Source organism: Biomphalaria glabrata, chromosome 15 (assembly GCF_947242115.1).
Source record: "Biomphalaria glabrata chromosome 15, xgBioGlab47.1, whole genome shotgun sequence".
Lineage (NCBI taxonomy): Eukaryota > Metazoa > Mollusca > Gastropoda > Planorbidae > Biomphalaria > Biomphalaria glabrata.
The window spans coordinates 5328840-5343760 of NC_074725.1; the positions used below are offsets into that span (position 1 = coordinate 5328840).

A 14921-nucleotide genomic window follows, 5' to 3' on the forward strand; every position below is an offset into this window, starting at 1 on the left:
CGGGAGCAAGACCTTACTAACTTAACACACACTCTCTCGCACATTCAAAGAAGACTTAATCACTCAGTTCACAACACGTGCAATGCTATTCACATTCACAACAATGGGATATAACAATCATACCAGAATATCAAACTAACATTCATTCTTGTCATACCTCCCCCTGACAACATGAATCAATCCCAAATAAATGAACAATTAGTTAATTAAGGGTTGGTATTTTTTTCCTTTCTTAGAAATAAGGGGGATAAGGATAAATGCTACTTAAAGAGAGATGTGGATATATATATATAGGGGAATTAACAAAAAAAAATTTACAAGGAAACTCGGATAGATTTTTTTTTTTTGGGGGGGGGGGAATGGCTACAAAAGTTTTAATGTAAACAAATTAAACACGCAACGAGAATGTATACTATTAACAATATGTTACTAAATAACATTTGATAAATAGTCCAATTATACTTGACCTAATGCTTTTTCAACCTAAGGGAGCATAGGGCCGCAACCACACCTCTCCACCGAACTCGGTTCTGAGCAGCTTTCTTCATCTGCTCCCATTTCATTCCAGTACCCTCAGCTTCACTGATGAGTGACCTCTTCCAGGTTTTCTTGGGTCTGCCCACTTTTCTCTTTCTTTGTGGGTTCCAGTCAAGTGCTTGCCTTGCAACATTGGTAGCTGGTTTTCGCAGGGTGTGTCCTATCCAGCTCCATTTTAGTTTTGTGATGTCTTGGGCTATGGGCTTTTGTCTAGTTCTCTCCCACAAATCGATAGTAGCTATCTTTTCTGGCCACCTCATTCCTAATATCCGGCGTAGGCATCTGGGCCTAATTATAAGATAATGTTAATTACTAGGATGACATTATTAAAAGTAACAAATAATATAGCCAGTAATTCTTATCTCAAAGATATACATTAACTGTCAATTTTTTTTTAAAAAAAAATCGTAAGAGCCGTTTTCAAGAGCTGTTTCCACCTACCCATGTCTTTTAAGCCAATGAATTTGCAAGCGGAATAGAGGAACTGTAATAAAAAGACATAGCAATTCAAAATATTATTTTTCACAAGGAATTGTGTCATTGCGTTCAATTCTGTTAAAGTTGATACGTAACAATGTCATAACACTCAATACTGATACGTCTTCTGAACAGATACTTCCCCAGAGAGATCAATATATCTTATGGACCAGGTGCAAAAAAACATCATCAATACTACTAGCAAAGCTCACTTATGCCCTTTAAAAACAAGAATTTAATTAAAACGAAACTAACAAATACTTTTAAAACATAATTTAAAAAAAAAAAAACATACATAAAGGGAAGAATTCCACATTTAGATCTATTTCTCTCAATATGGAAAGATTTGTTTCCCTTTTCTGATCTCAAACTAAATTAATTAATTAACAGGATTTAATTAACTAATTGTTTTTTTTTTTATTATTATTATATTTATTATCGTTTCGTTAAGAAAAATGACTAATTGTGCAAAGTTTCAATTTGATCCGAGAATGGAAAGAGGAAGAAATAACATGTTTAAAATGTGTACCAGACAGACAGAAAGACAGACAGAGTGAGTTAATACAAGCTTTTTAAAAAGAGCTCCGCGACAGTTTAAAAAAAAATTTCAATTTTCAACTTTTTGCTTCTGTAAAAACTACACCTTGTCTCAGAATGAAATATTTCTTCATGTCTGGACCTGCTGCTGACACTCCTACGAAGTTCAAAGTAATGGAACCGTTGAGTTCCAACCCATATTTTTTGTTCAGATGTGATGTAGCCATTACTGAGTAAATCTATCCCTCTCGGACCCATTTCTAGTTTTCTATTTCAATTTTGCCCCCACAATGTCCTCTTTTTTTTTCTTTTCACCAAATAAAAGAAAAAGTGCTGAAGATGTCGAAGAGGTCACTCTTCAAAATATAGCATCCACGCTCCAGCCTCCACACACGGTCACACACACACACACACACACCATCTAGCACTTCCGGGCTTAGCCAAACACACCAACACATAAATAACTGGACGCGTCTTATTGGCTCAAATAAGGGACTAATCTCGTCGAATTTCTTCAATTTCGACAATTTGCTCAACGTAATTGTCTGGGCAGGACAACAGAACTGGACGGGCCAAACCGAAGGTCCCCTTGGTTTTTAATCAATCCTTGCGAGTTGACCCCCCCCCCCCACTTGTCTTCCAGGACCACCTCCAGAACCAGTCCCTGGCAGTTAACTCCGAGTTATCCATCTAATACAACAATTACTCCCTGTCTATTGCCCAAACAAAAACACGGAGGAAGCTGCATGGGGCAGGGAGGAAAGGGGACCTGGGGGGCAAGGGAGGAAATAGCCCTAACCAGTGAATTGAGCGTCAGTGGCTGTTATTCCTTCAGATTTACTCCCTCTAATCCTGGCGCCCTGACTCCGATGCGGGATTGTCGCTGGAAATGATTAATGAGCGGGGATAAATATTTGATCAAGGGGTGTCTCGCAATCTACACTCAGGGCGCAGGGCTGGACTGGCCCGCTATTGGATTCATAAAACCGACCATTACCCTTCGCATAATAAAAATGATCGGAACTCTCAAAGACTTTATTCCAGCGTCGGATACCGATTTCTCTCAATTTATTTTTGTCTTCTATGCCCTCACTTGATTCCCCTTATTTTTTGTGTGTTTCTCTTGTTATGTTATAAGGCAACAGGGTCAATGTTTGTAGAATAAGAGAGTGGTAATAAAATGAAAACATGAGCGTTGATTAAAATATTCATTTGTAGGGTTCGCAAAAAAAAAATGGTTGGAACCAATGAGCGTAAAGACATACAGGACCAAGGCGGGAGGCGTTCATTTTAGGCTGAGATTTTAAATAACATTTTATGAATGTTTTTTTTTTGTTTTTTTTTTAGCGAAGTGCTTAAACTGGAGAAAAATAAACCCTAAAACCTGATTTCTTTCTCGTGCGTCATATAAAGTCTCTTACATCCCCTTCACCCAGGAGCGGACTGGATGTCACAATCGGCCCGGGCATTTCTTTACATTCCGGCCCATAAATTTCATATCATAATGATGTGGGATAATATATAAGATAATATAGACGCTCTGTTGCTTTTTAAGTTTTATAAGGATGAAACCTACAAGAAGCATTGTCTACGGATGTATGTAACTAGTAATATTAAAACCTTTAACAATTTAATACATGTCATTGTGACATTCATGAGGCCCTTTCTGTGGCCCTACCAGCCCATTTGGGTACCGACCCAACGGGCATTTGCTCGAATGCCCATATAGCCAGTCCGCCCCTGCCCTCATCTATCCCTTAGTCTGATGAACCGTTGGGGTAGCACACATGATCTGTCGACCTACTTTCACCGTTCCCTCTGTCTTTTGCTTTCAATCACAGGGCCGTCCATTCTTTTATGTCTTCCCATTTCTTGCTCTGTCTGACTCTTCTTCTTTTTCCTGTATCAGATATCTTGTGATGCTGTGGCTTGGATTTTATGGTTGATACTAATTAACTATTCTAAACGCGAGTCCGAACCCATCCAAGGGACGCAACAATTAAATATACTTAATAAAACGTGCGAATACTTCAACTGATGTTTATTATTTACAGATGGGGATGATCGTCTCGTCTATCTATCCGTCGTTTCAATTAGCAGTCTAATCAATAGCCATCTTACTACAAGCCCTAGGGCATTCTATTCCTATCATGTACCAGTAGTCTGCAACGCCATTCGTCTGTCTGACAACGTCACTACTTTTACCTTCGCTAAAAACAATGCACAATATATTTATTATCAAAATTAACACCATAATCTCTAAACTAAACTAGGTTACTACACTTCAATACGTGTTGGAAAAAAAAACAATTGTTTATTTTATAGTTTCCTTCAGAAATGAAGATTATACGAGCCCAATTCAAATCTCCTGCACGGGAAGGGAGCAGGCAGGGTTCGTACCTGGGATAATTTAGAAGACAGCATGAACCGCATATCACTCAACCAGGCAGTCGCTTTTCTCTCAACGTATTACACATAGTGAAACAAGTACATTGACGTCTCAGAACTTGTTGAGAGATTTGCTTTAATCTCTGTTCACTATAGATATTTGGTTTTGCCTATGACTTGTTTTGCCTATGACTTGTTTTGCCTATGACTTGTTTTTCCACAAAAGAACGAAACTACTTTGCTTGGCGTCATACTAAAGACTGAAGTCCTATATATTTATAGCTTTTTTTATAGCGCTACTTTCATGCTTACAGCATGCTCAGAGCGCTTTGGTCCAATCTCATTTGTGGACCAGTGGGGGGAGGGGGTATCTAGGAGTTGGTTTTCCGTGCTGCCTTTAGGCGCTCAGTAAACTCTGCCCGAGTCGGGTGTTGAACCTCGAGCCCCCTTCTAGGTAGCCAAGACAAGTTCAAGCGCACTTGGCCTCTCGACCACGCTTCCCAAGAAAATGTTCAATGTAATAGACTAACATTTTATAAAATTTCAAAGGATGTTCTGAAATGCAACCTTGTCATGGCAGTACATTCCGATGCGTTGATAGAGCTGGTCTCAACTGTTGTTGCATAGCTGCAGCGTCAAGTGAACAAGTTGATTCTGGGACATCAACTGTGGTATAGAGTAAATAGCCTTAAACCGTGGCGTAGCAAGGTATCCGTGGGCCCGGGTTCATTGAGCCCCTTCGCGCCATGGATGCTACGCCACTAACCTTAAAGTGAAGGTACACTTCCAGAACTTGCGACCTATGGGAAGATGATGTAAAACTCTTCAGGACCGGATTTAAATTTGGTAAGGCTCTAAGCTATTTGAGATATGGTGCCCCATTTAATGATCATAAAGCAATTTATTCCTTTGCATTTTCTTCAAAACAATATATGGGAGGGCCCCAATCGAATGGGGGCGATAAGATTTAGCTTATGTTACCTATAGGTAAATCCAGCACTGTCTGTTGCTATGGTTACTAAAGTGTCGTATTGTCCCACCAGCGATGGTTGAACTCAGGAGCGTCAGAAGAAATCTTCACCTCAAATTCACCTGTATTTGAAATCGAGATCCCAACGCTTTTCTGACAATGCTATTGTGTTGATTTGTGCATTAACACATTTTATACTCCGTACAAAGCTTTTATGAACTTCATCTTTATAAAAGAAAGAAACTCATTAAAAAGGCAAAATATAAAAATATAAAAATAACGTGTTCAAAATGTGTACCAGACAGACAGACAGACAGACAGACAGACAGATAGAGTTGGTAAAAGCTTTGTAAAAAAAACGTTGGTCAAGAACACAAGTCAAAGACTCACGTGAAAAATCGAATCATTTATTTGTAGCTAAAGTTTCGCATATAGAAGTATAGATGGATAGTAAACTTGATAGAGCGACATGAATGTTTAGTTTACTATATAAATCTAAACATAAACTAATGTTGTTTTTTTCTTATATTACGTACTTGGTTATTGTATTGGGCCGAACAAGACTCTGGTCCTAAAACTCTCCTATAGAGCAAATACTATACGGAGAGCTGCCTGATATGGAAACCACTGCCCGGTTCATCTCAGATACAAGATTACTAATCTGGACCATCCAGCATGTAAAATGAGAACGAAGAAGAAGAAGTTTATTGTATTTAGGAACTAATACACTTAAATCGACCACCTGCGAACAATGGTTATGCTTGCTGTGGTAGTGGCAAAATATGTAGATCACAGCTGGGTCTGGGCCACGGGAAATACTGCATTCCTCACTAATCTTCGGACTCGAAGACTAGCCTTATTATTATTATTATTATATTAAAAGTCATAAAATGAGTTTCCTTTAAAAAGTATAATTTTAGCAACGGTACATTTCCTAAACGATATTATAGATTATTTTATTCATTTATTTATCTATTTGTAAAACAATGCAATGAAAGGATGCATCTCATAAGTATGAGTCTAGAATCTACATTTCTCTACATTTTTTTAAACAGACTTTGTATAATTTACAACTAAGAGTCCCAATACAAATAAACAGAAGCAAAAGTAATTTATTTTGCTATTTAAATTTACGACGATTCATCTATATGCTCTGGGCAAGGAGGTTACATTTAGATCTATTACACGGAAAATCAGTTTTTGCCTCGAAATGCCAACTCCTTTTTTTTTAATTCAAGTCGGGGAAACTTTATTTCTGGAATGAACACAATTAAGTTGCCGAATTTCTATAGTAAATGTATTCAGTATTTTATAAACAAAACTAATCTAATAAAAGACATTTTTCATTTTTTATTTAGTTTTAGGATGCACAAGTGAAAACGAGAAATTATTAAAATGTATGTGTACCCATGAGTTGTTACAATCCAATTCCGGAAGTTGTTTACTTTTTATGCATTCTGGTTGCACTGTATTCAATCAAGGGAGACAATTCATCGTCCACTTCTGCATTTTCGATTGCAGTAATTTCAGTTCTTTGGTATTACAATAGTTGACTTGATTATATTCTATGATACATTATGCATTGTGTATAAGGCTTGGAAAGTAGCAAGAATTCTGAGTTCTTAGAAATGGTTGTGTGTGTAGAATTAGATAAAAGCTTTAATTTAGCCCTGGGGTTATGTCACCGACTCATTCTCTTGTCTCTTTTTGGAGAATATTTCCATCAATCCTCCAATCTCTAGGCGTAGTTTTAACTATATTTTAATTGCTGCTCAATCAAGAACGCCATCATATTTGTTTTATAATGCCGTTTGTATATTGTTTGTTTTTAAAACTGCCACACTTTACAAATCAAATACACTCCTTTATTATCATGTTCCACAAAAAAAGGGTAAGACCCGTTCACTTTTCCTGGTAGATTCTACATTCAGAGTCCCATTTCACGAACGTACAAATAGTAAAGGTTGTCACCAATCCGTCACAGAAAAATTGACGTCCCAACGTAGGTAAAGTTACATTTTTCAACCTTTTTTTTGAAGGGTGATTTTGATTTTCTACATTTTGTGTCGACATTTCGGCGGGCCGGTTGGAACCACGTCGCGGGCCGGATCTGGCCCGCGGGCTATATTTTGGTATAACATATATGTCGTAGGAAGTCCATTTAATGGCAAAATGGAGAATGCCGGTCATTTGGTCTCTCAGACATTTAATCTCCGTTACTTAATCCTCCTCCCTTCAATCCCCGGGTGTTTAATCCCCATTTCATTTTTCAGTGGTGCCATTTAATGCTTTGATTTTAAGCATTCAATAAATTTAATAAACTAAAATATGTCTATAGTCTATATAGTGTTGGTTGATATCTTCTGCTTGCTCAAATGTAGATCATATAGGAAATCTAGAACAAAGAAAGAGAACTATCGAACAGTAGCCGAAAAAAAAAAAATTGCATGGTTATGTGTTCGAAAGTTTTTACCTTGATCACGGCTTGGTGATGGCGGACGTAGCTTTTATAAGAAATCTAGCTATATAGGTCAATAAATAGATATATAAATAGGTATACTGTGGAGCTGTATGTGTGTTTAGAGCCTCATGAGGCTCTTCAAAATCGACACTGGCAACTGGAAAGAGGTGGCACTGGACAGATACACATGGAGAGAGAGCATAAAGGAAGGGTCACGGATTGCAGATGTCATACACAACAGAAGCAGAAAGAAGGGTGAAAATGCAACGGCGCCTGGTGATTATATATGCCCAACCTGCGATCGCAGCTGTGTATCAAGGATTGGCCTCTTTAGTCACACAAGAAGTTGCTAAGGGAAATGATCGTCTCTCTCGAGACATAAAATGCCACAGACATGTATGTTTAGTTAATCAGGATCTGTTTCATCTTCTTCCTCGTTCTCATCATTATGTTGAAGTGTTCAGATGACTAGACCAATATAACGAGATAAACCGAAACCATTCGTCGAAGAAGGCCAGAACACTGACCTGCGACGTCGCAACTTGTGGGCAGTGGGGACCAATAGTTCGTCGCAGCGTAGTACAGACCTGTGACGTGGCAACGAGCTATTGGTCTCCACTGGCCACAGGTTGCGACGTCGCAGGTCAGTGTTCAGCGTTCTATGGCAATTGATCTCTGATGAACTGCGCAGTGGTTTCCAAATCAGGCAGCTCTCTATAAAGTTTTCTTTCTATTGGAGTGTTATGGGGGCCAATGTCTTGTTCGGGCCTCTAGATAAAGAATGTAGTTTTGAAGGACATGTTCAGCATTCTCTGGTGAGACTCCACAACGGCAGATTTCGCTAGTTCCAATTTTTAGGTTGTCTCATTCTGTTGTGTCCGGGTCTGAGGCGAAATATTAGACCTTGATCTTGTCGGGATAGCTTATTATAGGCGTAGTCTTTCTTGTGTATCAGATGAGAGTTAGTCCATTTTCTCGTTTATTCTATTCTCTATAAGTTTCTTCATTTCTTCGGATAGAGGATTGGATCTATTTGATCTCAATTTAAACATTGTCCTGCACATACCGCATCAAGGGATTAATTGTCTGGGGAATAAAGTGACCAAAGGATTAAGGGACCGGGGATGAAGTAACAAATGATCAAGTTAAGTGACGGGGATTAAGTGATCAGGGATGAAGTGATCAGGGATTAAGTGACCTACAGATTAAGTAACGAGGAAGTGACAAAATGATTAAGTGACCAGGATGAAGTGACCGGAAATCGCAATGGCGACACTATGGAAGCTTCAACTGGTTATAGACATTTCTTTAGAATAAAAAAGTATTTTTTACGCGTATCCCTGTGCTGAGCTAGTCGTGCTAGGTCATTGGTTTTACAGTCTGATTCACCAACCCGTTCAACGCTCAAATAGCACTAGGGAAGAAAGAACACTTATATAGAGACTTTAAGAGAAGAGACAATTTTCTCAACTCGTTGGGCGAAAAAAAAAATAGAAGTGTGAAGTGATGGCTATGAACGGAATAAAAAGAAAAAAAAATAGAGGGGGTGGGGGGTATCTTTTTCTCATGCAGTGTAGTTTATAAAGAAAAAAAAATTCTTTATTAAATAAAGTCAAATCTTACGCAATAACTTTTGATGACTGTCCCTGATTGTTTAAAGCCATTTTTCTTTATTTCGCTACATTTTGAAAGCTGTAATCAACCAGAAATGAACAAGAAATGCAGAAAAATCTGGTCAGCCAGTGACATATTAAGACGGAATGTAACGAATATGCAAAAAAATAAACAAAAGCACACACACACACAAAAACACAAGTCTGTGTTTAAAAATTCAGTCGTAAAAATGATGCACGAGTTATAAATTACATTTCGATTCTTGTGAGAGAGAGAAAAAAAAAGTTGAGTTCAAAGAGTGAGCGAGAAGGGTTCAAGATTGATTCAAGTCTTGTCATAAGGCACATAAAACGATTTAATAGGGGGCAATCTTGGAATCTGAGCAGGCGATGAAGAATTTCTCTCTTATCGTTTACTATGTACTCATTTGTTATGCGCGCGTTTACAAGCTAGTGATGAAAGTCGATAAATCACATTTTTTTAAAGGCGGGAAACTTAATCTTTCTCGTCGACCTTGTGACCTCTCGTATTATTCTGTTGCAAATTTGATCTTTGATACCACAAAATAAAAATGTTTGTTGTGAAGGAAAAGAAAATATCGGAGCCGTATCTCATCTCTTTATCTCATTTCTGATTGTATATCAGCTTTACAATCCTTTTACACCACATCCATACATAAATATAGGCTACCAGTATTTTATTTCAGGACAGTGATATCCAACCTATTCGCAGGGCCGCCCATATACAGCCCGCGGCGCAGTTCTATCCGGTCCTCGAAACTTCTGCTCACGGTGGAAATGGAATCCCCAGAGTCTTGGGAACTTTAGGCTTAAACAAGATCATTGACAGACTTGCTATCTTCTTGAAATTTTTTTCCCTTTTGTTATTTAAAGTTTCCTAAAAAGGGATATGATTCAAAAGAGTACTGTTCTCTTGGATTAAAAAACAACAACAAAAAAAGAAAAAAACAAGGTTTAAAAAGACAGTTTGTGTGGGAACACAGACTCAAAATCGGTCCCCGAAGTGGTCCACCCAGGCAGATAAAAAGCAGGTTTCAAAATCTCAGAAAGAATATCAGAAAGAAATTCTATCGTAGGCAAATGACAGAGAAGAATGGAGAAAGAAGGTTGACAGATCTTGTGTGGTGCCCCAACGGTTCATCAGACCAAGGTATAGGTGAAAGTATAGGTGAAAGTGATTATCTAATTGATCTAATTGTTCCGTAAAAATTCAATCTCTTATTCAAAGCCTCAAGAAAAAAAAAAAAAAAACATTTTCGAAAAAAACAATTATTTCTCCCTTTCTATTGCTCCTGTGCCAATTGTGTTTCTACTGTTGATGCGGTAATATAAAAAAAACAACTTATTTATTGTTGTTTTAAATTATGTTCCACTTATATGCATACTAAATAGATTTTTTCTCTTTAAAAATAAAAGTAAGCATTTTATGTGTAAATGTAGTAGTTATATGACAGAACTTACTTTACTTAACAATACAAAAGTATTTTTTTTTTACAAAAAAATCTAAAACCGTTAATATAAATATGTTAAAAAGATGGTCAATAGTAATCTCCCTTACTAAATAGACTCCCGCGTTTGTTACTATTAATAGTGAATAGTTGCGAAAATGGTGTATTTTTATGAAAAAAATGCTTGCATGGTTTATTTTACAAATAAATTTTTTCACTTAAAGAAAAGAAAAAGTAGCGGTTGCATCAGAACTTTGAATGGTCTAAAGTATCATGATGTCGGATTTTCAATATCTTTTCTAGATTACGAAATCTAAATGGGACGGACGGACAGACAGATAGACTAAAAGCGTCTAACCATCTTTCAGGAGCTGCTAAAAAGCGCAAAGTATGTTTTTAAACATAAAACGCCAAATTACATTTCATAAGAATCTAAACTATATGAAATTGGGGCTCATTGTTAAAGAAAATAAAAATAATTCGTTTCCCCTTTTTATGGAGTGTGTGTGTGTTTATATGGTGATGGTGGGAAGAGGTTAGCGATTGTGAATAATGCAACATAGGTGGCATTGTCGTCACTTGGTCTTAGGGAAGTCGATTCCACAACGTAAGACTTGAAAGGTTGTGTTATGGTAGCGAGTTAGATTTTGTTAAAATATTTTATTACTAAAGTCTATCACATTAATTTTATTTGATCACAGGTCTATACTATAAATAAAGTTCAATTTAGTTTGTTCACAAATTGAGTTCATCAAGTTATTTGTTGAGGTGCACTACGCCTACAACGGTTTAGTTGTCTACCAGCAGTTTGGTGCTACAAGTCAACGACCGGTAACAATACCCTTACAGACCTTGTGACTGATAGGGCAGATGATGTGAAGGTCATCTGTTTCTGTGGTCCAAGATTATAAGTGTTTTTGGTGGCCACCACAACTACCAACCGCATTTACTTTTCCCCAACCAATGTCAGGTAGCCTACCAATTAGAGATGGGTGGTCAAATGCTCTTTCTTCCCTAGCGCTATTGGAGCATGGAATGGGTTGCCGGAGCTAGCCAGGAAAACCAGTGACTTGGCAGAATTTAGGTCATTGGTTAATTATGCATGACTAAATACATGACGCGTAGGACGTAATCATCTTTTTTTTTTAAGTAACGTCTGTATAACATAAGTTAAGATAATTGATATAACTACGCTTAATTATAAAGCTTTTTATTTTAAAAGTATTTTTTTTTTGTGTTTGTTAACTTTAAATAACTAATTCTTATCGTAGTCTAACCAAATATATGGTTTTTTTTTCTTAGCAGGTTTGATTCTTCCATCTCCACTGGGGACGCCCCTGGACACGTGCAGAGTTTCCCAGTTTGTCGGACTTCCACCCATCGGAGATCGGTTGGAACGACTGCCACTTCCACCGCAGCCTCCACCTTTCTTCCCATACCTCCCTCTTCACACCAACAGCGCCGCGATGGCTGCCGCCATGGCCACACACCACGCCCTTCACCCCATGCTTCTCTTCCAGCACCACCTGGCGGCCTTGTCGGCGACGCTCCACTCGGCCACCAGCCCAGGGCTGCTCAACGGGAACCTCCATGGCCTGGGGCTGGCCACGTCCACTTCGCCCCTGGCCGTCCACGCCACAAACAACTTCATCAACAGTATCGTCGGGATGAGCAGGGGGGGCATTGGGGGTAGCGGCAGCGGCACCAGCAGCAGCGCCGCGGGCGGAGGCAACAAAAACAGCCCCGGCATCACAGCCGTCACGGCCACACCCCATGTGCTTCCAAGCGTCATTCGACCATCCAGTGACACGCCCACCAACATTCCGACTCCTCCCACGTCTAGTGAGAGAAACAGCCCAGGGCAGGTGTCTGGGTTTAAACCTAACAAAAACACGAGCATCGCTGACCTCAGGTTGAAAGCTAGACAGCACTTAGCAAGTTTAGGAATATAACAGTATGGATTCCACAAACAATTCTATTTATTAATCATTTCATTCTGACGGTGGCCAAATCAACACTGGAAAGTTCCACGATTTTCATTATTATTTGTATTTCATAATTACACACAAATATAACTTTAAACAATGGTGGGCAAATGGAATTGATATAAAATCAACTAATTATGTAAATATTTCCCCACCCCCCCTACTATTTGCACAATAAAGTGCGTTACTAAAGATTGACTTTGAACCAACTAAAATTGTTGTTTATTAAAAAGATAACTGCATTGCATATTTTCTCAACACCTTGAACCCAAAAGGTTTTTCAAGGGCTTGTAGTTGTATTACAATATTACATGTAGGCCTATAGTGCCAGACTGTGAGGGCGCCAAAGGCCTCACCCTCAAAAGAGAGCCTCATTAATTAATTTTTTTTTTCGAAATATGCAGATTAAAAATTAGAAAGTAAGGAAAATATTAAATTTACAAGTACTCCTATTTCTTTATACACAAATATGACATGCTTTTAGATTTGTTATTATTAAGTGTATTTTGTTTTAATGAATTTTGGAGAGCTTATGACCCTCTACAGAAATCCTGCCTAAGACCGGCAGGACAGGACAAAATGTACAGGGGATGAACTAGCTTGTAATGCTGGCACACAGGATAAAGGGCAGCAGTTATATCATTTAAATATTTAGTCCTACAGTGTGCGTGTCTGTGTGTTCATATAATTAAACAAGCAAAATATTTTTAAAATCCTAAGGGGAAAAACTTCGCACTTACAATTATATCACTCAGAAATGTGCAAGTGATTTCCCTTTTCTGATATCAAACAAATATTTACCAATACCGGTATATTTATATGGGACTTCTTAAGTCGTAGAACGACTATGGTTCATCTCGAACACTTTTTCATGTGGCTGTGGAGCCCTATTTCGGAGAGACACTCCCGACCACATATGTTGCAGGTCAAGGTGGCTTTTGCTTTGGTGGCAGAGGAGCCAGCCATTTTTCCTGGGGCACGCTTTTCTTCCAGAGCGGGGACAAGAGAAAGAACAAAACTCATTTCCACTGGCGCTGCCTCCGAAGGATCTTGAAAAAATCACAAGGCAAGAGAGAGTGTGCAATACTGAGATCCTCGCGAGAACGGGCCTTCCCAGCATCTTTACAGTCCTCAGGCAAAGCCGCCTGCGCTGGCTCGGACATTTACCAATAATTAAAGGACTAATTGTTTAATTTTTAAAAATTGATTCATGTTTTATTAGATACAATAAAATACTGTTTAAAGTTTCAACTTAATGCAAGAATGGCTGTGGTAGAAATAATGTGTACAATTATTTAAAGGGAACACACCCATCCCCCTCCTATTGAACCACATCTGTGAATACTGAAGGATTAATTTCCCTTGTTGGTATCGAACAAAAACAATATTATCAGTCATGATTTTGACAGATTTCATGTATTGCAGCACGGAAAATCCTTCTCCTAGATACCCCCCTTCTCCTCCACTGGTCAACTACTGAGATTGGACCAAAGCGCTCTGAGCATGCTATAAGCATGAAAGTAGCGCTATATAACAGCCATAATTTCATGTAGTGTCTATACCAATGAATAATTGTGCAAAGTTTCAAATTGATCCGAAAACGAGTGTGGGGAGAAATAAGGTGTTCAATCTTTTTACCAGACAGATGGAGTTGATAAAGCTTTGTTAAAATGGGTGAGAACATAATATGAGCCAGCATGGACAATTCTATACAAAGAAGCAACATAGAATTCATGAGACTAATTTTGTCAGATATACCAAGTATTCTCCCTGCTATATTCTCACAAACGTCTCAATTATCTGCGATAGAAAATGAAGTCTTATAAGAGCATAAAGACGACAACAGTAAAGGTTTATTTACAGTGTTAGATGTGCAAGACACAATGAAATATAGACCAAACGTCAATAAGGTTACGATTCAGCAGATCAACCCCATTTTGAAGCCACATAAAATTATGCAACATTTGGTGATCTTCTGAATCAAAGACAAAGCTTTTTCATAGCTTTCCAAATAACTGATGACTCGTCACAACAGGCTTGACTTAAAGTTATTTAAATAGACCTATAGGCATTACATCACTGGATTTCGCAAAGTTCAACAAACTAATAGCTGCCTGGTTGAATGATATCCACTTTGGATTGTTGATACCATACAATTCTGCCCTATGCCATCCCTTGCTGACCTAAATTAGGCTGGGCTGGGACGCAAAAATCTGAAACTTATAAAACAATGCTGGATTGTTTTAACGCACAGATAACATTCCTTACATAGGACTACGGGCATGAGTTTCTTAACAAGCAATTTCCACCTATGCCAAAATATTTTCATACCATTTCAAGGGTACAACTGAATAAAATATTTCAAAATGATTTCCTCCAGTGCCAAAATATAAATAATATTGACTAGGGTTCAACAGACAAATATTATCAAAACTAACATACAATTGCATGGATTCAACAGCCAAAAGCTTGGCTGCACGATCA

General features: G+C 38.2%; 1 protein-coding gene across 1 annotated transcript in view; it reads left to right on the plus strand.

The window, feature by feature from the left end:
* LOC106063388 (short stature homeobox protein 2-like) overlaps window positions 1–13652 on the plus strand; it is a 51689-nt gene extending 38037 nt beyond the window's left edge. Inside the window, exon 3 of the mRNA XM_056011804.1 lies at window positions 11758–13652. Coding sequence (XP_055867779.1) covers window positions 11758–12404 — 647 coding nt within the window. The 3' untranslated portion in view covers window positions 12405–13652. The remainder of the gene's footprint in view (window positions 1–11757) is intronic.
* The last annotated feature ends 1269 nt before the right edge of the window (window positions 13653–14921 follow it).